Source organism: Phaethon aethereus (genome assembly GCF_964289735.1).
Source record: "Phaethon aethereus genome assembly, chromosome: 15".
Taxonomy (NCBI): domain Eukaryota; kingdom Metazoa; phylum Chordata; class Aves; order Phaethontiformes; family Phaethontidae; genus Phaethon; species Phaethon aethereus.
This window is the reverse complement of record NC_138591.1, coordinates 4,055,404-4,082,767: the sequence shown is the minus strand read 5'-3', so window position 1 is coordinate 4,082,767 and position 27,364 is coordinate 4,055,404. Positions and strand designations below refer to the sequence as shown.

Genomic DNA, 27,364 nt, shown 5'->3' with positions numbered 1-27,364 from the left:
GAGTAGGCACCAAAGCTGGAGCTCGCATGTTTGAACCCACCTGCCATGAATTTATTAGAGCAGAAAAGGGTGTGGGATGGAGATGAGGAAAACATAGGTGTGTTCTCAACACCAGCTGACTCATGCAGTTCCCTACAAAAGGGAACAGATATTCCACAAATCTCTTTACGGAGATAAGTTCTGAAATGGCTAATGGTTAGTACAGATGTGTTTTCACTGATGGTAAAACAGAAAGAGGGAAAGAGCAGCATCCTTCTACTTCCAAAAGGGATGCACATTAAGAGCTAAATCTTTTCTCAAGAGCACTAAAATTGCACAGAAAGGACCTCTCTTAGGAAAAAGCCCACCTCATCCTGGCATGGTACTCCAGGACACTTCTGTATGTCCACACTCCACACACTCCAGCAGTCTAGCAGGGAAGACAGGGATCAAAACTATACAAAGCAAGTACCAGCCAGTTCCTACTCCCTCTCCTCCTTCCCCTGGGGTAAAAACAAGGGGTTGCACACCATTGCTTATCAAACATGCCTAGACACTATAGCATGTCTTCCTTCTTTCTTAGCAAGGTTTTGAAAGGTAAATAAGATGCTACTGCAATGCAGTTTCAGACTCCTCTTTTTTTTCCGGGGTACTGCATATCTTGCCAAGAGCTGCCCATTGAAAAATTGCTGTAGTACTGATTAAAAAAACCAAACACATCCAAGATATCAAGAAGTGGCCAACCTGGGAAAAAGACTAGAAGACAGAAAAAGTGTGCAATGATCTGCAGATAGAAGAATTATCTGTGTGTCAGACCTGAAAACTTGCAAATATATTTCTCAAGGATACCTGGAATGATAGAAGATATCCAACATTACTTGAAAAGGATCTGTGCTAACAGAGATTTGGGATTTTTCAAGTCAAGGATAGAAGGTGTGATCTGGGCCGTCTCTTGCAAATAATTCCTCCCATCAACAGCGTTCATTCACAGCCTTAATAAAGCTTATTGTATGGGGAAAAACTTGAATTTGTTATCAGCGAGACAGCAGAACACAGTGTTCGGGGTTGTTGCTCAAAGCTAAGATAGTAGCCATAGCGGGATGTTGCAACAGGAGGGTAGAGTAGCATAGAAACAGCAAATTCAAACAAGCTGGGAGGCAGAAATGGCTCCTGTGGCAGCACAGCGGGGTACACTCTGCAGGGCAGGAGACTTTCTTGGTTGTGGAAGAATTACTCCGAACTGGGAGGGCTGACCTTTAGGGAATGCCTTGAACCAGCCAATTTTAACAATGCCAATGTACAATTTTGCTGCCATCAATTAAAAAATGGTGATAAACACTGCTGCTGTTTCTTTTCTAGTGATGATTTTCTGCAGGAACTAGAGTAAAACACGGCTGTCATCCAAACACCATATCACCCTGCTGTTGTTCACCAAGCTCTGCTTGGACAACTGGAACAAATGCATTTAGGTATACAACCTTTGAAAAGCAGGCTTAAAAGAGCACAGATGCCACCAGATGTCACATGCTTTACACTTTGCTCTGAAGGTAGTCTTTTAGAGCCCGAGCCTAGGGACCTGCCAGCCAGAGCACGCAGGCTCCTCACTACAGATCTTCTCTGGCAGAAGGGAAAAGCAGTCAGTATGAAGCTCACCATTACTTATAGCCAGTATGCAAAAAGACTGCACAGTAAAGTTTGGTCAAGCTGCAAGCACTCTTCCTTCTTTCTCATTCTGTATTATGACTGCTGCACACATTCCACAACATTAAAACAGGAGCTGGCAAGGGGGACACAGTATTAAGTAGCAGGACATTGGAATACATTGTCTTTCTTTGCTTAAAACTCCCAAATTTGCAGTTATTTAGATCATCAGTGACTTACCTAATCTTAAGGCAATGTCCTTGATAATTCAAGAATATTACTGATGAAAACAGATTTTGACAAATTACTGTAATCTAGATGGCAGTTCTAGAGAAACAGGGAATACAGAGAGGGGATGAAAAAATTACATTTGTTGCATCTTCCTTTTAAACATCAGGCATGATATGATACTGTGCTGGAAATGGCTACATTTTCAAATACTGGGGTGAACAACACATCTAAAATACCTCTCAAGGCAATTATTTTCAGCCTCACTTGCCTGTTTGTATATAAAACAGGCTGCTTCCAGAGGACCTCTTTTTGACTAGTTGCTACCCATCTGCTGCATTTGCTGTTTAAAAAATAAAAAAAACAACCACCACCTCAAAGGACGTTCCAGCTCAAATCTTTTTCATATATATCTTAAGGTCAGACTGCGTCTAAACTACTTTCACTAAGATCAGATCAGCCTTGCTTCTGAGGCCTTAATCTCAAAAACATTGGCATCCTTTCTGGATTAGCACAACATAATTGTCAGCAATACAACAGGAATAAAGGTGAAAAACCCTCCGGAAAGCTCCACTGGAGACAGGGCCTTAGGTTTTAATGCTTAAAAACTCTGCAGAGTTCCTCATTTAGATACTTTCACTCCATCTGGTGAAAACAATTTTGTAAACATAAATCCATACTTAAACGTAATTTCATTCTTGTTACGTAATTTTACTTGGCCTAGTTGCGTATCTTTAATCTGTGCAGCTGATCTAGTTTTATCGTTAAGCCAATAAGGGCTGCAATGATTACACCTCTCTCAGTTACAGAACCACAGTAACACTGATTTATGAGACCATTGACTCTAGCCTCCTTCCCAAATGCAAGATCTTATATTGCACTTTTGCCATTCTGACAAATATTTGTCTGATCCATCCTCAGAAACAAATCCTACATCCTGTCAAGTCAGTTCAACACAGGGCTTGACTACTTCAAAGGAATCACTGAGAATTTTTTTCATTGTAACCTAGATCGGCCTTGCTGTTATCTTAGTTTATGACTTCTCGCCCTACCCTCAGTTGGACCTAAGAGAACAAATTCTTCCTTTCCTCATAGCAGCAGCCTTTTATCTATTTGAAGACTTACCACACCTTTCCTCAGTTTTCTGTCCTCTCAACAGGCTCAGCAAAAGTGGTGTGTTCAAAGACTCTGATCGTTATTGCCACCTTTTTCTCCAAATACCCATATTTCTCTAGTGTGGAGCCCAGGACGGGACATACTCTTCTACCACAGCCCAGCAGAGCAGGATTCCTGTGTATCTCTTATCTATATGGTCCTGCACAGTGTTTGCCTCTTCTGCAACAGCAAGACGTTATGGACTCCTGTTCAGCTTATGACTCACAGCAGCCACTCCATCCCTTCCTGCAGCACAGCCAGCTGCCCCATTCTTCCCCATCTTGTAATTCTCAAGTTCATCATGTCAAAGCGTACAACAGTGCACCTGCTACTGAACTGCATCCTATTTTTTCCGTCGAGCTCCCATTTTGAGTCCTAGTTCTATAACTGTGTTTATTCTACCTTCAAATTTGATCTCATCTTCAAAGGCAGTAATTACATTCTTTATTTCATCATGGTTGAGTAATGGACCCAGGGTAATTCCCTGTACAAGCACTGATATCAAATATATTTTTCCTCAACCAGTTTTGCAACACCCTTAGAGCGGTATCATCTAGACTGTTTTCCCAGTTTATTATTAGAATATCCTGCAAGCCAATGTCAGATGCTCTACCAAAAATCAAGATGTATGACATACACTGCTTCTCCTTTATCTGCAAGTCTTGTTATGCTGCCAGAAAAGGAAATTAGATTGGCTCAGTTCATTCACAACAAAGCCATACTGGCTAGCATTCACCTTCTTGTTTCCTTCTAGATGCTTATAAATTGGTTATTTTCTCTCAGACTCTAAATTAAACTCACTACTCCACTGCTCCTCAGTATATCTCTGAGTCACTAATCTCTCCCCATTCCCCCAGACTTGCTTTTTGTTGTTGTACCTGAGCTCACAAAACCTCACAGGCAACGGAACTTGAAGTCTTCCAGGAGCCAAACGACAAGACCCCAAACAGCAAGGAGCATCTCAAATGGATTAAGACCAGGGTGAAGTACTGCAAATGCACTTCTTTCTATACTCCAGCCAGATAGGAAGGAAGGTCCTACAGCATCTGAATAAGTTAGGATAAGATTGTTAACCTCTGCAATGGAGAGCACCTTCCTTCCATCCTTCTGCCTCCAAAAGGGAAAAGAGTCACAAAGACTCCTAGCATGGTAGCTCTCTAACTCTCTGTAAGGCAACCCACACTGAAGGAGCCCAAACGATCTCCCTTCAACTCTTCACCACCTGCTCCCCAAGCCTACAGCTCTCCCCTGCCAGGCCCCACCTCAGAAGACCTCATACAAACCAGCCCCTCCAGGAGCGCTTTGGGCCTCCCCAAAGCCCAGAGCGCCCACAGACACCTAGATCCCGCCCCTTCCAGTAGAGGCGGCCATAACCTCCCTCACCTCACAAGGCCACAAAGCACCAGGGATGACAAGAACTCCCTTCCCCTCCCGCCCCTCTGCGGGGTGCCACCACCTCACTGCGCATGCGCACTCCCCACACCACATCCGCACTCCCTCCTCACCCGCCCGCCTTTGTGTGAGGCGCGGGCACAGCGCGCGGCCACCCAAGCCCTCCCGCCGCGCAGGCGCAGAGTGGCTCCCCAGCGCGCCCCGGCTTCCCCCGCCCCTGCAGCGCAGCGGCGGCGCAGGCGCAGCCCGCGGGGCGGCCGGCGGGCGGCGCGCAGGCGCAGAGCGCGTTTCCTGGCTCCCTTGTCAGTGCCGGGCCCCCCCTCGGCCTTTGCCGCTGGCCGCTCCCTCTCCCGCTGCCCGGAGCGGAGTCGCGTTGACTGACCAGAGTCCGCGAGTCCCGCTCCGCCCCCGCCGCCTCAGGTGAGTGCCCGCACCGGGGGCGGCTGTCCGCAGCGCCGCTGGGCCGGCCTGCCCCCGCCCCAGGAGGGTTGGGAGGCGGGGGGAGCCCTGCAGGCCCGCTGGTGCTGAGGGCATGGCGGTGGGGGGGAGTCACCCTCAGCCCCGGCCTGCCTGGGGGTGGGGGGGCCGTGCCCGGCCCTGCCGCTGTGCGGGGCAGGGTGAGGCGATGGGGACCCCTCAGCCCCTTCGCCCCGAAGGGTTGGGACCGCACGGGGGGGATGGATGGGGCCGGGGAGGGAGCAGCCGGGCGGGCCTCGGCGGGGCGGCAGCTCCCGCCTTGCCTCCTGCCCCTGACCCACCGTGGCCTCCGCAGCAGCGCTCTGCACCTGTGTTATCAGCGTGGGGCAGGGCGGCAGCCCGCAATCCATCCCAAACCGGTCGGCTTTATAATGCTAATGGTGTCCTGTGTCAGTAGGCTTGCCTGTGAGGAGTCACCCTCTTGGGAAAGCTGCGCCGAGTGACTTGGAAGGGAATGACAGTAGTAGGAGGCAGTCCTCAATTCTAGGCACTTCTCTTCCAGATGTTTAGAAGTGATTTAGGTGCTCTGCATATAGGCAAGGATTAAAAACATCCCTTTCTCTGTCTCACACACATATGCTATCACCACTTCTGAGTCTGTATCCTTGCTAGTTGCTTGTCCAGGGATGGCCTTATACCACATATTTCTTATGCCATTGAAAGATGACAGCAGATGAGTCCTGTACTTCCCAACCTTGATCTTTTCATTCTACATACTGAAAGAACTCCTGCTGTACAATGGTGCAAGATTTCCCTCTTTTTTTTTCTCTCCTTTTTAAAAAGTTTTATTGAAACACAAGGACAGTTATTTTGCATTTAAAAAAAATATCAGGGATAGCTACATTAAGTATTTGGCTAACAAAGTTATTGTAACAGTATCTTCCCTGAGTGAGATTCTGAGGTTGGCTGACAGGAAGGCATTGAGGGGTTTACTACATATGAATTACATCAAGAATCGTGGAGCTGGTTGCATTTTATCTTGTGAAATGTGAGTTTGATTTTGTCTATGTATTGCTAAGGAATAAATATAACTGGAAGACTTAATTAAGATTTATTATCCTGAAGAAAATAGCACTGCAACTATCAGATGACAGGAATAGTAGTGCTTTTTGAGATTATCATCATTGTTTTTTATGAGTTTGTTACCAAACCAAAATGGAAAACAGTCACTTGCTTCGAGTTACGGTCCTCAAGAAACGCAATGGGAAGGAATGGATCATATCGCTTGTCTAGGCTGTCTTTGGGAACAGAGTGTAGGTTGGTAAAAACCTCTGAACTATAAGTTAGAATGGGACCACATCATTTATATGTAGTGCCAATCTGTGGAGAAAATACCAGGGTTGTGTTAGAGAGTGTTTTGAAATAGCTGCGTTCCTTGGGGAGGGGAGATTGGATATTTTTACATTTTATTTCGGAAAGAGTAGAAAAGGCTGAGCATTCCTTGTTCGCAGAACAGCTCTTCAACTTTTCCTGTATATGGAAATGTACTGCTACTGAATGTTGGCATGTACTAAAGCAAGGTAGTGGAAAAAACAATTTGCAGTTGTGTTTTGCTTATATTAACACATGGAATCTCAAATTGTGACTGTCCAAGGTCAAAGGTAACTTGTATTATGTCGATGTTTTCACATGAATAAAAAGTAATTAATTATTTTGCTTAGGACTGCATATATTTAATAGCTCATTTGATTGGTAGAATATGATTACTAGAAGAACCATGAAATTCATGCTGGTTAAAATTATGAACTGGCTTTAAAGCTAATATAGTTAAAAGTTTTATTTGAAATACATTTGAAATGTAACCATAAGGCATATCGATTTAAAATAGCAGTGCTTCATTTCTTGAAAAGAAAAAAAAAGGAAAAAAAGAAAAGAAAAGGTTTCTCCAGTTATTTGCATTGGCAAAGTACTGTATCATCTCTGCTAAGATTCAGCACTTTCAGCATATTTGTTAAACTAGTGGTGTGATAGTAATTGCTAATCTCCGTAAGAACGTACTCATCTTTCATTCACTCCTGAGTTTCTGTTGGACAGCCATTCATTTCCTGTTTGCTTCCAAATTCCTACCTTGTCCTGAAGTCTCCACCCTCTGCTAACATGGCCATACTTGGGTATGTTGTAATTTCAGGCTATAATGGGTGTGGATGTCTTGGAATGACATCACAGAGTTATTTCTTTTGAGATGTATATGTAGAGGTAAAAAGGCTTTGATCCATTGGCCAAGGATAAATTGCTATGAAAATTAGTGGAATATACGGAAGGAATTGACAAATCCAAGTTGTATGTATTGAACTGTGCACATTTTAATTATTACAGGTGACCTTGAGTTTTTAAGATGTTATCTGCCATCCATTTATGCAGCCCTTGATTAGTACAGGACATTGAATACAATATAATATTTTAAACAACTTTGTATTTGCGGGTCAGTGCGCCTCCAATTGCAGATGTTCAGAGCTGCCTCTTGTAGCAGTCGTAAGTTAAAGAAAAAGCTAGATACCTAGCTTTAACAAGCTTAAACCTTAAACAAATTAAAATACTTACAAACTAGAATGATTCGGCTTGTTCTTTTAGTGTTTGAATCTCATGGGGGGAAAGCCTAACTATAGAACAGTTTAGTGCTAGAATTAATTTGAAGAAATTAGTAATTAGTTAATTACTAATCTTAATAATTTTTCCCTAGGATACATATAAATGACTTTATCAAATAATACATCAGCAGATTACAGTTACATATCAGTGCTCTGGACACACCAATTTAACCTCCTGATATATATATTTGAAAAAAACCAGATTTTATTGTAGTGCTGCCTGTGAGCCTTGATACATGTCAGGATTTTGAATCAATTCACTGAACTATGTTTGTAGATTTTTTTTTTTCCCCCACGTATTCTATTTCTATAGTAAAATCACTAAGTTTGTTAGAGTTCGTAAGAACCTGCTCTCTTGCCTCTGAGAATACAGTAAGAAACAAGCATATATGGCTTTTGGGTTAATTGCAATTAGCTATAGTAAGCAGGACAGTTAAAATTCATTGGCCTACTGAAGATGTCAGGGCATATGGCAAAGGCAACTCTTTAGGGGCCTTAACATATAGTAAATATGTTAATAAATTCAGTAAGAATAAGTTGTGATCTTCTGTAAGTAAATTGTAATACTGGACTGCAACAACCTTGGTAAATGTTGAAAGCTGATTTTTTTTTTTTTAATAATTATCTAATTTTGAAGTGTTTTGTTTTCAATTTTACACCTTTCAGCTTTTTCAATTTTTACAACATAGGAATATCTTTAAATCGGAATGTCTCTACATCAGTTTTTACTAGAGCCAATCACCTGCCATGCATGGAACAGAGACCGTACTCGTAAGTAATCTGTTAGCTTTTTTTTTTTTTTTTTAATTGTTAGTTTCTCTTTGCTGTCAGTTTGTGATCTTGTAATGTTCTGGGTCATGTTTAAGGAAGGTATGGTCAAATACGTAGTGCTACGTGTTAAATGTTCCACTTATGATCTAAAAGGCACACGTCTTCTAAATCGGAACTTTTCTAAACCCATTACTGGAATGCTGGCATATGAGCAAATCTAGTCTTACTAGTATTCCAGAAAACTCGTGAGACCTCATGAGAATATGGCCTGGTCCTTACGCTCTTTGACCCTCTTATTTCCATACCCCCAAACCAGCGCTCTCTTTGAATAACCTAGGTCTCTACTGGAACCTGGATTCTCATGTTCAAAATGTCTTGTCTTTCTGTGCAGTGTACTCATGACCATATCTCAAAATTACTTGAGATTATCCAGTGATCTTGGCCCTTTGTTTACAAAACCCATTTAATGCCCTGAAATTTGAGAATACAGGTTTTAGATTGGAAACTCTTTCCAAGTAAAGCATTTGTTATTAAAAAGCCTTCTCTACTATTGGATTGTTTTATTTCTTCTTCAAGAGATTGCCATTAGCCCTAATAATCATGAAGTCCACATCTACAAGAAAAGCGGGAACCAGTGGGTAAAGGCTCATGAGCTAAAGGAACACAATGGACACATTACAGGTAAGAGAAGATGGTGCTGTGACAGACATGCGGGTTGTCCCCTGCCCTGTTTTCCCCAGTCACGAATCTGAACAGGATATTTGCAAGTGTTGAGTAAATAGATCTTTTTATAGGTTGGCATTCCCACTTACAGATTGCTTTCCAGCATTTCTTCTGGACTGCATGCAATGAATGTTAGCAGGAAAAGCCCTATTTAATTTCCAGACATTTTGGTAGAGTCAGCCTTTCTTTCTTGTCTATTACCTATTTTTCATCCATAATGAGAATAAATTTTCAGTCTTCCGAAGGAACCTGGTTGTGTCACAAACTCTCCTGGTGATATATGCTGCTTCTTTTCAAGTGCTAGTATTAAAACTTTATCAAGTGTACAATTGTTGTGTTGGCTTGTGGATTCCATAAGCAATAAATGTCCTTTTTTAGGGACTGTGTAAAGACTTGAAGTGGACAGTCCTGGACTTATAACAGACCATCAGTGAGTGCATTTTACTGCAGGCCCAGAATATCTGTGGCTCCACAATGAGAAGAGCTGCCATGATGAGTCACAGGTGTTATTTTTAACATGTGATTGTCCTGCGGTAGTCTTTTATATTACTATTTTTTTTTCATGGTGATATTTTTGTAAGGGCTTTATTCTCTCAGGAAATAAAAGTAATTAATACAAGCACTTGCCCAAAACAGCAATATCATTTATTCTGTTCTCAACTCACAGGCAGAAGTATCTGCCCAACAGCATTTTGCAAGAGCTTTATTCAATTTATCTGATTCTTGCTGTCAAAGAGCACAACTGTACGCACTCTTTTGTGAAGAGTCACTTGGGCTGAATTTACAAATGACGTGCTGTTCTCCAAGGACATTTCTCTGCATTTTTCTTGTACCTGTTAGTGTTAGAAGCCAAATATTCATGACTTGGGAAAAGAGCTCTCCCTGCTTTCCTGCATAGTGTATACCTTTGGAATACTAAATGCTGTGGTGGTTGTAAAGAGTAGACTTAAGCTGTGGTTAGACAGAGGAGATAGACTGATCGAACCGCTTGTTGCCTCTGACAGCAGTGATTCAGCTGCTGCCACTCTAGCTTCTGATCACAAGGGACAAGGTCCCTTGTCTTGCCTTCTGTCTCTCGATTCAGAGATTTGTGGTGAGCTGCTTCTGTTTGCTTACAGGAAGAGCATTATTCACTCGTTTTGCTGGCTTAGTTTTCTGCTAAGCTAAAAAGCTGAACTTGCCATGGGTCAGAAGAACACTGGTGCTGGTACAAGGGAGGTGGTGGGCAAGAGAAGTAAAGGGAGGCAGGATGCTCCTCCTTTCAAAGGCAGTGCTAGATTGACTCGTGTAACTATGGTTTCAGACTACCAACATCTTAAAAATTAAACTTTTTAAGCATAAGCCTATTTTGAAGTAGACGATATATTAATGATATGGTACAAAATCTTTCCATATCTTTTATCTTTTTTTCAGTTTATGTGCTTAAGGAATGTTCTTAGTACAGAACACAGTTACAAAAAACCATTGAAATACAATTTTGTGGCAGGAGAGTTAAGAACTTCACTCTGCATCTCAAAGAAGGGTGCTAAGGAAAAGATGAAAAATAATGTTGCTGTGAGGCTTTTCCAGTTGAGAACATCCTTCATTGTGTAGGAGGGGAAAGAAGCAGTGGCAGGCTTATCAAAGGCTAGATTTTATTCTTTGAATTTGTTATTTTTGCTTGGTAAGTGTTTCTTTCTCATGGCACAGCTTAAATAGGTGTGGAAAAAATGTAAGGATTATATCAGTACATAAAAATTGATAACTTCTAACCAAAAAAAACCTGCTGCTATCTAAACCTTTAGATCATGACTGCGGTCTGGCAGCAAGCAGACAACGATGTTAGAGGTTTGTGCGTAGTTTTAGAATTGCTGGGTTTCAGCTGTTGAAACGGGTCTGTTGCAGAGTCAGTGGTTTGAAGTTTGCGGGCGGACAGGCCTTAGCCAGTCTGCAGAGCTCCACCTGTTGGCCTGCCATCAGGGTAGGCTTCCTTGGCAGGCAGATTCTCTCTGGAATGTGGAGATTTGGGATCTGCAATTGGGATGAAAGCTAGAGGGACAAACCGATATCCCTAACAGTTTAAAAGGGTGCCAGGAGAACAAGTGAACAAGGGGAAGTCTAACGAAACCGTAATAACGATCTCTGTAGTAGAGGGCTGTGAGATTGTCTCTGTTCTGGCTTACTGTAAAGCAAATGGTATAAAGGGAAAAGTTTATTAATGTGAACTCTAAATTGCAGGTATTGACTGGGCTCCCAAAAGCGATCGCATTGTAACTTGCGGTGCAGACCGTAATGCCTATGTCTGGAGTCAGAAAGATGGTGTGTGGAAACCAACCCTTGTGATCCTCAGAATTAATCGTGCAGCCACCTTTGTGAAATGGTCTCCCTTGGAGAATAAATTTGCTGTGGGAAGTGGAGCTCGACTTATATCTGTGTGCTACTTTGAATCTGAAAATGACTGGTGAGCTGTTTAATTTCCATTTATACCTTTAAGGTCAGCCTGGGAAAGCTAAAGCCTGGAGTTCAATGTTGGTAACTAGGTTACTATTTTACTAATTCCTAAAATCGTCAGGAAATGTAGAGGGTTAGGCCTCATCAGTTCTTTCATGGACTTTTTACATCTTAGGGAGAAGGTTCCCTCCTCTTTACTCTGGTGTAGCACCTTAGGCCTTGGACTTAGCCTGTTTTCATGTTATACGTGTTGATGTGGTTACGTTCTGGTTGACTGCCATAAACTTATAGTGTTTTTCTGAAAGTGCAAGAATTTCTGAAGAGTAAAAATTTCTTTACCACAACTGTATGGTTGAAAAGAGAAATGTTCCCCCCCCGCTTCCAGAATGTATAAATGAAGAAACCTTGACTTGAATCCTTCTTCCATATATATAGATTATTTGGGGCCATTTCTTGTCATTAAAGAATTCTAGGCAGTCACTTATCTCCAGGGTGGTCTACTAGAAGATGTTCATGCTTGTCATCTACCTGTTCTGTATTCTGTCATATATTCTTGTCACAGTTTATAGATTTCAGACAGGGCTATCACAAATATTTCCACTGCTAACATTTTTTTTTTTCCTCTGGCATCTAACTTAATGCTTCTGATCTTTAATGAATCTACATTTGTAGCGGTATGTGTTGGAGCTACATTTACCATATCATCTGTCGGTGAAATCAGGATGTTGAGTATCTATTATTTTGGGTTGCATAAACATGTGTCTGTGTCTATACCCACCGTTCTGTATGCAGTCTTCCATGTGGAGATGGTAAATGATGAGACCATCTGCAAAATACATTTTAAATATTGTTTTGGACTTTTCCTGCTTTCCAGCATATTCAGTTATTAACATTTTCTCTGCCTCACTTGTCTGAAGAAGAATCAAAACCCCATATGTTGAAGACAAATAATTTAATGTGATCCTTAAAACTGCTTGTGCCTGGTAGAAGTGTAAATTCAAAGAAAAAGTACCATCATCCCAAAGGCCATCAAGTGAATAACGGATTTCATTGCTATTTTGTAAATAGATCAAACAAACTAAATCTGCTGAGACCTGTTTACGTTAATATTGATGCAGTCAACATCAGGACTGCTTTTCACTGTACTTCAAATAATTGAGATGTATACACTAGTCATATCATTGGCGGTTCACCCATTTACTTACTGTGTTTTATAGTTATTGTATTATTAAATAGTAGAAAAGTCAATAGGCAAGACTGCAAAACTCATTGGAGGAGCTGGAGAAGAAATGTGCTTAGTGATCTCAGAAAATGGTGCTTCTTAGCTTAATATCACTGTCAAAGCTGAGCTCTTGTTCATAGGTTGTAAGGGACCAGGCAATTACTGTGCGAAATTCACGTTAAGGACTTCAGTCCAATGCATTATAAAAATGAGCTAGAAGGGGGCTAGGATTCAGGTGAAGAGATACATATTTACCATTAATTTGTTCATAATATTTAAAATTTTAATTAAGATAACCATATAAAGTTCACAGACTGTACAAGGGACTATGAAATATTTGGACAGAATGTGAGTTCTATTGCAAAACTAATGTCTGTAGTCATTGGCAAGGGGTGATCTTTTTTGAGGAGTATTTCATGGGCTTGGGGGGAGTCTGGTAAAATATTTTCATGTAATATTTTTCTTTTTTCATTTAGGTGGGTGAGCAAACACATTAAAAAGCCCATTCGTTCCACTGTCCTTAGCCTGGACTGGCACCCCAACAATGTTCTGCTGGCTGCTGGATCCTGTGACTTCAAGTGCAGGTGAGAGAAAATAAAGCATGTGTAAATCAATCTGGATTACTGGTTCAAGTTAGTCAGTAGCATGAGCATGTTGATCATGCATTTGCTATCAGAATAGAAGATGGCTCATTGCATATTGTTGTTGTTACCAAAACAAAATATGCAGCCTAAGAGAGTTTGGCTTTGTTACTACTGCATGCAGACTTGGGACTACTAACATTTATTGGTTGAGGGACGCACCTGAATTTAATGAACTGGTGAGTTTCTTTACTAGCAGTACACAGAAATAGTACTACCACATGTGCACTGAGTCTAGTTGTTAAGGCTGAAATTAGACTAGCAGGTGCTATCTTGTAGAGCACTGACACTGCTAGTTAGAGTTTAAAAGGCAGTATTCTGATGGTGCAGTTCCAAAATTCAGAGTAATTTGGCACTTCCAAAGGTGGTGTATCACCTTTTTCTTCCCTGAGTCACTTGTTCTCTCCCCTTTGCCTGTGCTAGCCTTAACGTTCTTGCAGCCCTGTGGTGAGGGTCAAGGAGTTGATCCACCTGAAACTCAATGCAACAAAACACAATTTTGAAGAGCGTTAAAAAAAAAAAAAAAAGACTGGTAAAAACAGTTTGGCATGCGAGATGGATGGTATAGTCTTTCAAACTGATGGTGAAATTACACCATGAGGGATAGGTCTTGCAAGTTGCTCTGTGCTGAATGATTGGGGTCACTGCAATGAAGTCTGCATGGGGAACTGTCTGCAGAGTGGTTGACTTTAATTCGTATTTCACTTAATCACTTGTACCTTGAATAATAATGAAAGCTTCTTTTCTTAAATTCTTTATGTAATTGGGCAATTTTTAAGCTTCAAAGTGTGTACTAAATATGACTAAGAAGGAGTGGGAGGGGGAGGTGGGACCAACTATTACATTCCTTATTTCAGAATGAAACCCATGCATCTAAATTTGATCCTTTGATGTAAGGAGAGACGTTAAATGGAAGAGCAGAGTTGTCTCCCTTCCCTGCCTTATCTCCAGTTTTAATTAGATAAACTATATGTGTTCACATTCTTTCACAAAAAATGTGATGTAAAATGTACTCATTCAACTTCCAGAAGCAGCTGCTTTTCACATGTGGAAATTTTATCATGTGTGTTCATAAAGCATCTCAGGACTCTGACATTAGGTCAGCTGGTACATGCATACCTATCTGTTACTTTGGACTTCATCTACAGGCTTTGTTTCATGCTTGTTAGGTACATTGCATCCCTGATTATTTCCTCCTACCTGTTTTAGTTGAGAAGTTAGATTTGAATTATTTTCTGTTCGGTATAGATTTTCTTTTTTTTTTTTTTTTTTTTTTGGAGGTTTGGGGTTTTTGGGTTTGTTTTTTTGGGGGGTGAGGGGGAAGAAAGTCAAATGTGGTTCAGGTAATTTCCTAGGAGCATTCTCTAGAAGACTTGCTTAGTCTTTTGTTTCCCATTGGAAAACTCATCGGGCATCTTACTTCTCTGAAAAATCATGTGTATTTTGAAAAAAAACAGATCTTGGTTTAAAACATTTGGGAAACTTTCTGCTATTTGTTACTTAGCATTTTACTTTAATATGAATCATTTAATAATTTTGCTGCTTTCATCATAGAAATCTCCATACAGAAACGTTAAGGAAGAAAGGAAAAGTAGTGGACATTTGGTACTAGGTTTATGTTTCTGTTTCTTCCTCAAAACTACAAAAGAATATTCTTTTTGCTAAATGATTAACATAGATCTCTAGAATTCCAGTTCTGGGGAATGTTCAATTACATATTAAAGATAATAAAGTTATCTGGGCCTGAAGTATGCATCTGTTCTGCTAGGTGGTTCTGAAGAAAATTATGAAATGGATCTGCCAGAGCCACTGCCAACTAATAAGCAGCTAAGTGGGAGACATTTTGGAAAAAGAATGGAGGGCAGAAGAGGCTCCAAGTTGATAGGTATTCAGCAGAGTTTTTTTGGTGGCTGGCCCAGATGAGCTCCTCTTACATTTGTCTTTAGAAATATATATATATAGCTAACAGCACAGCATAGGTGTGAATTTTATATTCTTGCTGGAACAATGTTGCTGTGGGAATAAAAGTCATTTCCCAATGATCTTTGAAGGCTGGGACCTTCAAGCTGAGGTGGTTTCATTTTAAAAGAGAGGGAGACTTTAGTAAGGCAAAAGGCTTTTTTTTTTTTTTTTTTTTTATAACTAACAGTTATCTTCAAGGTCTTTCTCTATTAGGAATGATTTTTCTGCCTTGTCAAAGACTGTTCCTTTAAGCATCTTGTCCTATTTCCATACATTAAAAGAACTGTCCTTTTAGATCTCTCTATAAAATTAAGTTTGTTGAAGGATTACCATTAGTTTATATTTAAACTGATAGAGCCAAGTATAAATTCATACTTAATTCTCTGAAAATCTGTACCTAGTATAGCTGCAGTTAAACCCTTCTTGTTCCAAATGATCAGCTTTATTTGAATAAGCTGAATATAGATACCTTTTGAAGTGCATACCCCACACATGTAAAAGATTTAAAAAATGGGGAGAAGGGGAGCAACATTTCCTTAAACTCACTATAAAATAAATCCTTTTTGTGTTTGACTGCAACCATGAATATTTGATCACGGTTTTTCTTTTATACTGCAATGTTTCTCTGGTAGTAGTATGGCGTAGCTTACTTGCTCCTCCTGTTCAATGGACTCTAATCCTATGTTTGTGACGTCCCAGTAACTTCCATGGTAACAGTCAAGAACACCATATTGTGGCATGTCTGAATCATGCAGAAGGAATTTGATGAAAGGGGGAGGCTTTCTATTTAAACATATCTTGAAAATTGTAGTGCTGGGAAAAAAACCTATAAAAACAGTGTGGTAACTCAGGTTCTCAAGGCGTTCTTTCAGTAATGAACCAGAATAACGTGGCTCAGAGCCTCTTTGCTGGCATTTGAACATCAGTTTTCTTTCTTTGAAATCCTGCTAAAAAGTGAATGTTCTTAAAAAGTGGATAATTTTGTAGGTGTTTGTTAGCTTCTAATTATACAGTGCAATTCATGTTTTTTCTCTTGACTGGAAAACTGACTCTGGGAGTTATTAGCACCGCAAAAGGATGAAAGGGAAATCTTAGCACAGTGGAAAATGCAGTGACAGTGTATGTTTTTGTGCCATCTTCTGGAAAAAAGGAGAAAGATAAAAAACCTGACATTTATGAGAAACCTGTATGCCTTACACCCTTTGTATTGTTGCTTTCTGTCTGTATATTGAAGGTTCCCAGCCACTAGTGGCTTGTTGTGTAAAGATACCATAGTATTTTACTTTGGTAGAATTAGAATGCATCTGGTTGTTTCCAATATGAAATGTATATGCAGCTCCCAGGAGGTTTTTTCGGTCTTTGTTCATGCTGAAATCTTTTATTTGCAGGGTGTTTTCTGCTTACATTAAGGAGGTGGATGAAAAACCAGCCAGTACACCATGGGGCTCCAAAATGCCTTTTGGGCAGCTGATGTCAGAATTTGGGGGTGCTGGAAGTGGCGGATGGGTGCATAGTGTCAGTTTTTCTGCCAGCGGTAACCGCCTAGCCTGGGTCAGTCATGATAGTACTGTGTCAGTTGCTGATGCCTCAAAAAATATGATGTAAGTATGCTCTTTCTGTTAGTTCCTAGCTGTTTGACGTAGAAGGAAGCAGCATGTGGAATATTGTGCTTGCAACAACGAGAGCTGAGACTGCTGTTTCCAGTTTTGACAGTTTTTACTGTAGATTCCAGGAGTCTCTTTGAGGCCTATATAAATAAGGTAGATTCTTAGAATTTGACATTATAGAGTTTAAATTTCTTATAAGAATTCTTCAGTGAGAGTTTTGTTTTACTTTGGGGTGGGAGGAAGCATTTGGGGGGGGGGGGGGTGTGAAAAAAGGTTCCACTTTAGTGATTGAGGAAACCATATTTCCTTGTAAATGGATTCAAGAGCATCCAGAAACATTTTTACTCCATAACTACTAAAACCCTATCCCCAACCAGTGTCTGGAAAATAAGTTGTTCATTCCATGAAATGTTAATTCCAAGCACTATCCTTAAGACACTGCTGCTGCAAGGTTTCAACTTACACCTTACAATCCAACAAAATGTTTTATTAACAATTCCTTCTGCTCCTCATCTTGATCCAAATAACTTTTCGGTGTCCACGGCTTTCTAATGCAAGAAGGAAGAGATTCCCCATATATTTTGATAGCAGAGGTCTCTGGCGGATCATCCAGGCATTGCTGTGCTTCATTTTGAATTATGGTTCTGATGGCTACAGCTGTATAAGTACGTGGCTGAGGATATCATTAAGTATAAAATATTCTAGAATTATTTTCTCTTTTTTTATAAAATCACTAAAGTTGACTTAAGTTCAGCGTAAGAAGTTCAACTTCTTCAACATCAAGATGATGATGTCAAGGACTAAAACTTCGAGTGTTTTTTATATGCAAATGAAATTAATAGCTTCATCAGTTTGAAGCTTTTTTGGGGGTATTCTTTTTAAACTCTTGCTACTGTTTACACACAATCCTAGATACCTTCAGCCTTTCACCTTGAATACTTCATGTTTGTGTTAGATCTTCCAGGACACTTTCATTAGGTTAAAACTTTTTGTTACAAATCACAACTTTCTGGTGTCACATCAGGACAACTGAGCTACACTGACTTCTTTTCCAATAATCCTTGTGTGGGAACGGTCCCTATTTTTTTTTGTTGGAGCCAAAGATGAAAGGTTTCAATGAAGTCCTCTAACAAATGTTCTTGTGTTCAGGGTTTCGCAGCTGAAAACAGAATTCCTCCCACTCCTGAGTGTGTCATTTGTCTCCGAGAACAGCGTGGTAGCAGCTGTAAGTGTCTATTATTTTCTCCTTGCAGAGTGTCGTAGTGTTTTGGAGAGGGAGAAACACCACACATTATGAAATTAGTAATAAGCAAGCTCTTCCATAATGTCTGTCTTTCTGCAATTAACAGCAGCAGAAAAAAAAAATGCTGGTTATATTTCTTGACGTGCTTTCATGACGTTTGGTTGCAGGGCCATGACTGCTGCCCAATGCTCTTTAACTGTGATGACCGTGGCTTGCTGACCTTCGTTTCCAAACTAGACATTCCAAAACAGAGCATCCAGCGCAATATTTCTGCCATGGAACGCTTCCGAAACATGGATAAAAGAGCCACTACAGAAGATCGTAACACTACGCTGGAGACACTGCACCAAAACAGTATAACGTGAGTGTCTTGGCCACCAGTATGAGGGGAAGGAACTCTCTCCTTGTCGCTTTGGTTTCCCAGGATATACTGTAAACCTGTGAGAGCGCAAATTTGCCGTAACAGTTGGGTGTAGATGGTATCCCATTTTCATTTTAGTCTTTGACTAACAGCTGTCTATTTCTGGGACTTACATGGAAGCTGGAAAAGTTAATCATTAACATGGCATGTGTGCTACTGCTGTTTGCTCATGTTTAATGTGTTCTGTAACTTGAACACAGTTTATCTTATCAAATATGTAGATAATTCACAAGAGGTTGGTAGCACTGTGCAAAATCTAGTCAGCCAAATTCACCTGAAACAGGAATTCACGTACCAGCTTCCTATTTCAGATGTTATTTCCATGTGTGCTTATTCATCAAAAGGATTAATTCAGGTTAATTGAGTAAAATGCAATTTTAAAATTGCATTTTAAAAACTGTGTGAGCCCAGAGGATGCTAACATTTCTGCAGCAATTTGTCTTTATCCAAGGAAAATGTTTAGGCTACAGCCACCAAACGATAAAAGAGCTTTCAGCATCCTTTTTCTTTGCTTATTTTTCTGAAGCATTGTATCAAAAATCTAGCATAAGCTCTGGTATACTTATGTCTCCCTTTGAGAGAGTAGGAGTTGAATTCAGCCCAAATTTACCAGCTTTTTTGGCTCTCTGGAATGGCTGGCTGTGTTACAGCTATCACTCTCTGTTTTCAGCCAAGTGTCTATTTATGAAATAGACAAACGAGATTGTCGTAAATTCTGCACCACCGGCATTGATGGAGCAATGACCATCTGGGATTTTAAGGTAAGCTTTTACTACCGTGTTTGTGTGAACTGGGTGCAGTGGTGGGGTTTTGGGGGGTTTTTTGTTGTTTTTTTTATCTCTAGCGTCAACTTCTGGGGCTCAGCCTTAATGCAGGTTTTATTAGCAGTAGGAAATCCAGACTGGAATATTCAAGACTATTAGTAAACTCCATAAGGAAGGCAGATCCAAGATTCAGCATAATTGCAAATATACTTTATTTAGCAGATGGTGCTAATCCAGACTTAATTTTTTAATGGAATTGCTTAATGTCCCTGTAGGAATCCTGCTAATTCTTTCCTTCTTTGACCTCTACCTTAGACACAATTGGGCTGGAATGGTCATTGGTATGACACGACCCGCTCCTCTCTCTTTGGACTCTGCTTACTGTCTTTCTGCAGAACATATAATATATGCCCTCTTATAATTAACTTATCAAAATAGTAAGAAGCTACCTCAAACAGTTATAAAATACAGTGTTTTCTGTATTGAAAACCCTAAAAGGATTTAATTAATGCAAGTGCTTGCTTTGCTGAGGACTGGCCAACAGAGGTCCTTGCTGGCCTCCCCAAGCTGCTGAGAGCTCTTCCCTTTTGGGAGAATAGTTTGTCTGTATTCTGTAATGCCTCTGGTGGGGAAAGGAGCCAAATAAGAAATTGAGGTGATAAATAAGCTGCTTTAATGCAGTTTCAGGGGGACGGGGTGGAATCATTGGTCTATATATGTGTGAGTTTGAAATGAATGGCTATAGTCATCTCTGGCTCTGTATATGAGTCTAATCTCCAGTATTCAGGCTTTTTACTTGTTTTTCTTAGCATCAGCATTTACACAGAACTATTTAACACAGGATACTGTGGCAGATTGTGATTAAGATTTTTCTCTCTTTCAAGACCTTAGAGTCCTCAATTCAAGGTCTACGAATCATGTAAGGATGGATTTCTGTGATCTAGCAGGACAAACTGCTTGACAGAATGCAGCTCCCACATCTGCACAAACCCGAAAAGGGAGGAGGAAGGTGGAATATTTGGAAACACTGAGAAAATACAGCTTGGCAGATTTTCTTTTGAATCTAAATTTGGTGAATTGTGTTGGTTTCAAAATCAGCTGTGATTGTTCTTTTTTATTTTTTTTGGTTGGTTGTTTCATTCCATTCTTTACCAAAGCTGCTCCTTAAGTAGTTTATTGCAGGAAGTTATGAATCACTAACTTAAAAGGGGAATTTTATGTAAATTGTCTGCTAGAAATAATAATAATAAAAAAAAAGAAAAACTGATTCTTTGTTTTGATGCTCATTAGCAGTGATTAAAAAAGGGATATTAAAGGAATTAACTTTGAGAGAGAGACAGAGCGGGAAAACACTGCACTGATATTTTATGAACTTGAAACAGGAAAAGTTCATCTTAACTGAAAGTACCTTAAAGTTGACAGATGAAGACCTGGAGTTCTGATGATCTGGTTGTGAAGATTCAGCTGGGCTTCTTTCAGGGGAATTGTTCCCTTGAGGTGATGATTTTGGAGGATGAACGATTTTGTCCTACTACTCTTAATTCTGTCTGCCTAGCATTTAATCCAGTAATGATAGCAAATTAACCTGAGTGTCTCTTTTATTGCCCGTTTAGTGGGTCATAGTTTTCAAAGGCAAATGACCAGAATTATTCGTAGTTACCTTTTAGGATTTGTACAGAGACTTCTCACAGTGCGATGCCTAGGAAACGGGGTGGAAGACTGCATGTGGAAAGTGAAGCAAAAATCTGCTGAGCCAGATCTTAGGAGGACAAATTAAAAGCAAATCACTTTGTAAGTCCGTGGAGCTACACAGGCCTGCATGTCGTGTCAGAGCCGAGTGCTTGGTCTGTAAAATTCTGCATTGATAATGACCGGTGGAGAAATGAAGCACACTGATCAGAGGTATCAGCGTGGTCTGGCTTCTGTGCAGATCCTTTGTCTCCAGGTGACTGTATCTTTTGAAGTTGAGTTCTGAGCCTCGGTAGCTCGCTGAGGCATTTGCACATTGCTTATTTTATTCACATGGTCTAGTTAAGATTAAGTGTATTGCTGCTTTGAGGCTTGAGGCAGGCTGTGCTCTGGAGGGGATTGTCTAGCTCACAGCACTGCTTTACAAGGTTTAAGACTTTGTAATTTCTGTTGAAAATGCAGAAGTGTCTTAAAAAAACCCCAATGACTAAATTTACCACTTCCTCTGGAACCAGAGTTGCTTCATACACCACTCATTTCTCAGCTCTCAGCGATTGAAAAGGGACGGTGGAAGATGAGCTCACAAAGCTGACAACTGCTGCTGTTCTGCAGGTGAACTGTGTCCCTCACAGAGCTGGATCATTTTCAGGTGCAATGTTGATTGCGTGCAGAGAATGAACTGTTTTTCCAGTTCCTTCAGGTTTTCTTGTGTCTCCCACCTTCCTCCCCTGGCAGTCAAGTGTGGCTTTGCAATTTCCTCTCCCTTCAAAACATAAAATAATGACTGTTTAACCTCTGCTCATCTTGCAGGCTAGTGACTTGTGGTGGGGTTCGGTTTATCGGATAGAATATAGTGCTGAAGGAGTTAATTGTCTTCTGGATTAAAGTGACCCTGCCAGACTTTGCAGGTGGAGCAGGGGTTTAGCGTTGTCCATCCTCATGTGGACTATTAGATGCTTCTATCTCACAGACAGTAATGGTTTTGTTTCTGAAGTCACATTTGAAAGTGTGGTGGTTTATTTCTAAAAGGTATTAAAAAGATGGATTCTAAAATATATGGTCCAAATAACATAAAAGGTTGGGGGGAGGGGGGAGAAATCTAATAAGAGAGTGGAGAAAAGGGATCTCTAAGTTTTTATGCCTTGTTCTTTTTCTGTGTGAAGGAGCTGGAGAAGGTAAAATGAGCCCATGTACTCCAAAGAGCCAACCAACTGAGATTTGAGGAAACTGCCCTAGGTTACTGTCTGAAAAACGTGCATGCTCAAAGTCTGAGTTTAAAAACAGATTGGAGATATTTATATTAGAAAAGGACTGAGCAAGGGGAATTAAAAAAAAAAAAAAAAATCATTCAAGCATAATTCAACTTAAAACCTCTCCGTGCACAGGGGCTGGGGAGAGCTCCGTGCCTCGTGCACCATCCGAGGGTGGGAGACGGTGGCTCTCCGCATTCCCAGGCCATCGCTCCGCTCCGGGGGGACGTTCTGCTGCCATCCCACCTCCAGCGCCTGTGACCCCGCTGAAGGCAGGTGGTTGTTTTGCCTCTGCCGTTCCCTGGGTCACCTCTCGCCGCCTGTAGCACTGTCCTTTGCAACCGGCGTGGGTGAGAGCTCGCCAGCGTGTTTAGCTAACCGCAGCGCTGGGCTTCCTAGCATGTGCTTGTACGTGCTGGGGTTAACAGTGCCTTTGAAAGCCATGTTCACAATAAAGCATGTGGTTGCAGTCTTAATTACAGGATAGCTGCTGGCTGCGTATGCTCGACGTTACACAGCGGTTAACAGGCTGTTGGGGGCAAGGAATGGGGCTCTATGCAAGCAGAGACGCCTGGGACCGTTCACTGGAGCCTGCCTGAAAAACTTCCCAGCCTCTCCCTGAAAAGGAGCTGCAGAATCGCTGCCACTTTCCATCCCCTCTGCCCCACCTCCAAAGAAAACCCCAGCAAAAAACCGCTCCGGTGTCCCCAGCAGCTGTGCAGTGGGGTAGTTCCTCTGTGGCCTTTCTGCAGAGGCCCCAAGCGTTACCGGACACGCTGCCGTGGATGCAGGAGGATCTTTCCACTTAAAAAAACGGAGGTAAAAGCAGGTAAAGGATTTAGCCAAACCTTAAGCTGGATCTGACAAGGGACACATCAGGGCTGAGCCTTCGTCCCTGGCCTCCACAGCGCTGGCTTGTTCCCCTGTGGGCTGTCGAGTCCAGGGGGAAGCCCAAGCAGCGTTCAAAACCGGGCTGCTTGCTGGGCTCGTTGGCGCAGGCTCAGAGAGGAGCCGCAGCAGGAGCAGCCTTGAGACCAGAAGCGATGAGGAAACGCAATGGCAGACAAGGAACCGCTCGGCAGGCAGCACCGGGGGCGACACTCTCCCTTCTCTCGGGAACGTCCTGTGATTCCTGATGCAGAAGTTAAACTGACCTACCATTCATCTGTGTCCCTGCCGGGAAGGGATCTGATGTGAAGGGATGGACAGAGGGATGGTCATCTGTCCTGCGTCCTTCCCTCGCACACAGATGAGAGCTGCTGGTCTTGGCGCAAGGCTGCTGGAGGAGGCAGCGGATGGACACCTGGGAAGCCTGAACCCTCCTGCTGAAGAGCAGAGGCAGAGCAGCTCGTGGCCAAAGGAGAAAATGTGCAGGCAGCAGGAAAAACTTCAAAAATGCATCCGCATGGGCGCTGTCGCGGGAGCTGCATCCCTCTTGCTGCATCGGGGCAGCGGCGATGCTGGGGGTGAGGCTGGGCGTTCCGCCGGGCAAACTGCTGCCAGAGAACAGGGCAGCTCGCTGCTTCCGAGAGGGACTTTTCCCACCCATTCCCATGGGAATTGACTCCTGGCCAGAGCTGCAGAGCCCCGCTCCCCTCCGGGGACATCTTGAGAACTCCACGCGTGTCCGTGTGGGATCACGGCAACACCAAGCGAAGGGAAGCGTGGCTGATGGACTCCAGGACCAGGATGAGCTGCTGGCTCAGTGCCACCCCGTGGAGCCTTTATCTACAGCTGACCCCTTTCACTTGGGGATTAATTCTGCACCTCAACAAACGTGAGGTTATTGCATCTGCATCAGGCTGCTGAGGAGCCCCGTCGGGGCCCTGCACCCTGTACAAGACCCTGATGTGCTGCTGTCCCGCTTCTGCGACGTTACTCGGGGCGGGACGGGGTGAGTGCATCCCTCCACGCGTGACTGCAGCTGGCGTGCAGCAGCGGAGCGGGACGCTGAAGCCCATCGCTCCTTCCCAGCACTTCCAGCAGGAGCTGAGCTGCTGGGAGTTACCCTGCCTGGCTGGGAAAGGGAGAAAAATTAGTTGCTTTGAAGCAGGAGGAGAAAAAAAGAGAGAGGTGCATGTCTGGTAGGTGGGGGTACGTGCATGCAGCCGTGACTGCAGCCAGCCCGGGCTTGGCTCCCGCTGGGCTCAGCGGGATGCAGGGACCGGCAGCAGCCGCCGCGCGGGGCGGCCGGATCCAGGCGCCGCGGGTCCTGCCGAGCCGCGACTCTCCCCGGCTGCGGGAGGTGGAGCCCACCCGGGGCATCGACTGCGGCTATCGCCTGCTGCGGGCCAGCACTGCCAGGCAGGGCCTCCCCGCTGCCGCCGTCCCCCCAAAACGCTTCGGGGACCCGGGGGACGAGCAACTCTCCTGCAGCTGGAGGGAGAGGACGGGGCTCCCTCCCTCCGCTCTCCTGGCTGCATCCTTCCCTGGAGCACCCGGGGCGAGTAGCCCACATCGCACCGAGCAGCGGGGGCTGCCGGGAGCATCCCGGGGCCAGCGGCCCATCCACGTGCGGCGATGGTGGAGCGGCCTGGCTCGCAGGCAGGCAGGGGCAGGGCGGCCGCTTTGCGCTCCCCCAACGCCCACGTAAGGAAGTGGTTGCATTTCTCAGAGAGGAAAAGGGAAGTCGGGCTGCCTCCGCGGGGCAGCCAGCAGCTCCCGCCGCTCGCTCCAGGCTGCCGTTCGTGTCGACTGCCCAGAGTCCATGAACTAGCCCTGCCCGCCCTGCCTGCGCTGCCCAGCAAGGTAAGGAGCGGGGAGGCAGCTCTGCCAGCCCGGTGAGGAGCTGGGGCCGTCTCCTGGGGGCTGTGGCCGTCACCTCTCCTGGTGCTCAGCCCCTGCTCCAGGGGAGGTGGGGACCCCCCGACTGGGGCTGCTTTGGGGTCCGAGGGGGTGCAGGCAGTGCCTTGCCGCTCGTGAGTTTTGCTGTCGCTGCGTTTCGGGCTGCCTTTTTCCTGCTTTGGCAGCAAGTTTGAGTTTTATTCTCTTGCCGGAGGCCCAGCAGCTGAGGGGTGTTGGAAAGGGTCCCCCGGCGGGGGTCCTGCAGGGGTTGGTGCCGGCAGAGCCAGAGCTGCCTGCAATCTGTCCTCTCCTTCCCAGGCATCAGCTGCCTCCCGCTTTGCCCAGTGTGAGGAAGAGGAGGGTCAGAGCTGCCCTCCATCTGCCCTGGGATGGTGATGTCCCCCCAGGGCCAGGCTGGCTCCTGGGGTACCCCACACCAACACTGGGGACCGAAGACTGGTGTCCCCAACCTGTCTGGCCGGAGCACAGGGGGGGTGACACCCTGCAGCCGCCGCGGGGAGCAGAGGGGCTCCCGGGGCCGGTGCTGGGGTCTCGGCAGTGCAGGAGGACTGGGCCACCATGGTGGCCAGGGACGGGGACAGGGTCCTGCAGCTTCCAGCGGGACTGTCACGGTGCCCCGGCACTGGCGGGTGCAAACCCACCACCCACCGCCCCGCCAGGCTCGGCAAAACTGAAAATCCAGCTCCTGGGGCGTGCGGCTTCCTCCCCGGGAGCGGGAGGAGTCCCCAGCGCTCGGCTCCTGCCAAGGTTTGGTTATCTCCTCCAAGGATGTTTCCGAACTGCTCGGCGCCTTGAGGCTGGCCGGCGAGATAACGGAGCCGCAAGGGCTCCCAGTCCTGCCCTCTCTGGCCATCCGAAAATGCCTGTTTTCCTCCCTCGAGAGCCTCTGTGCTGAGCGAGGTGATAGCCACGGCCCCTCTGATGCTCTTCCCTGCTGGGGAAGGGGCTGTCGAGCTCCCCGGGGGTCACCCCATGGCTCCCCACCCCGGGCGGGAAGCCGGCTCAGCCCACGGGACCTCAGCAGAGAACTGGCCGCAAACCGGCCGCTGGGGAAGCGAAAGACGAAGCGCTGCAGGGAGCCGTCGGCGCTCGGAGGGCCGAGCAGCCCTCGCCTCTCACCCGGCGCTCCCGTGGCGGCTGGAGGTCGGCTTCCGCGCCCCGGCGCTGCGGCCGAGCCTGTCCCTTCGGGCGCTGGTGTTAAAATGGGTGAAGAGCAAGACCCCCTGAGGAGGGGGGTCTGGGCCTCTGAGCATCCAAACCACCTCGGGGTGGGGGGAAACGTCGCTGTTTTCTTAGAGAGCGCGGAAGCAGGAGAGCGCGGCGGCGCGGCGGCGTGCCCTCGCCCTCCCTCCGCCCCGGCAGCCCTTTCCGCCGGGTCGGGATTTCACACGCTTTCCTGCGCCTCGCCTTTTGCAACGGCAGCATCCCCGCTCGCCGGTGATTTTATTGGGCACCCGTGGTGCCGCTCCGGCCTCAGGGCTCGTGGCAGAGGCACGTGACAGCAGTGGTTTTGTCCCCTCCCGTGGGTCACCCCACGGGAACCGCAGCAGGATCGGTGGGGCTGGGGTCGGGCAGCTGCCTGCTCTGCCGTGCCCGCATCCTCGGCCGGTGGGGACGGGTGTTTCGGCAGGGGCTCGGCCACGGGGTGTGTGACCGCAGGGGCCGGGCCGTGCACCGGCAGTGGGATTTCTTCACAAAAGGCAGGTGATGGAGCCCCACGGATTTTCTTCTCACCAACAGAGGTTCACTGGGAGGGACTTTTTTCCTTCCCCTGCACCGTTTTTAGCTGCCAAAGAAAACGGGCAGCGTTCGGGGAGTTCCCAAAATAGCCGAGAGGCAAACTGTGAGTAATCCCCGTCCGTCACACCCTAGTGAGGTGTTTCCCTATATCCGTGTGTTACCTCGGCCGCACGACCGAGGGGCTGTGCCGCTGCTCCGAGCCCTTCCCAGTCCCACGGCACCCGGAGGGGGCTTGTGGGAAGCTGCTCCGTCCTGTGACACGGGAGCAGGCGGTGGGAGCGGTGGGAGCTCAGCCAGGGGAAGGGATTAGTCACCGGCTCGCCGGGGCTGGGCACACACGGGATGGGATGGGATGGGATGGGATGGGATGGGATGGGATGGGATGGGATGGGATGGGGGTACCTCCACGGGGCTTTGGCTCTTCCTAAATGAGAGGCAGGGAAGGAGCAAGTGGATCTGGCCCCATGGGGCTGGCAGGACCAGCTGGAGGAAGGAGGTGCTGCCTGTGGAGGGGCCCCCAGGATGCGCGTGGGGCTGGCGGTGCTGGCACTGGGGTCCCCGCGTGCCCAGCCGGCTCCTGCCTACCAGGCTCCAGCCAGCCGGGGCAGGGTGACGGTGTGGTTTGGAAGTCCTTGG

At 45.0% G+C, this 27,364-nt stretch overlaps 2 protein-coding genes across 2 annotated transcripts in view; both read left to right on the top strand.

Annotated features, from left to right (window-relative positions):
- The first annotated feature begins 7,738 nt into the window (after positions 1-7,738).
- ARPC1A (actin related protein 2/3 complex subunit 1A) lies at positions 7,739-20,511 on the top strand. Its single transcript, XM_082006624.1, has 9 exons — positions 7,739-8,231; positions 8,808-8,912; positions 11,172-11,394; positions 13,083-13,190; positions 16,598-16,810; positions 17,966-18,041; positions 18,227-18,420; positions 19,151-19,241; positions 20,129-20,511. Exons 1-9 carry the CDS (start codon positions 8,168-8,170, stop codon positions 20,165-20,167), a joined length of 1,113 nt encoding a protein of 370 aa, XP_081862750.1. The 5' UTR covers positions 7,739-8,167; the 3' UTR covers positions 20,168-20,511.
- A 3,827-nt stretch (positions 20,512-24,338) lies between these two features.
- The window catches only part of LOC309410369 (actin-related protein 2/3 complex subunit 1B-like), a gene marked incomplete at its 5' end in the record, with an annotated part of 7,873 nt that continues 4,847 nt past the window's right edge, over positions 24,339-27,364 (top strand). Inside the window, 1 exon segment of the mRNA XM_082006751.1 lies at positions 24,339-24,630. Within this exon segment, the coding sequence (XP_081862877.1) occupies positions 24,339-24,630 (292 nt within the window).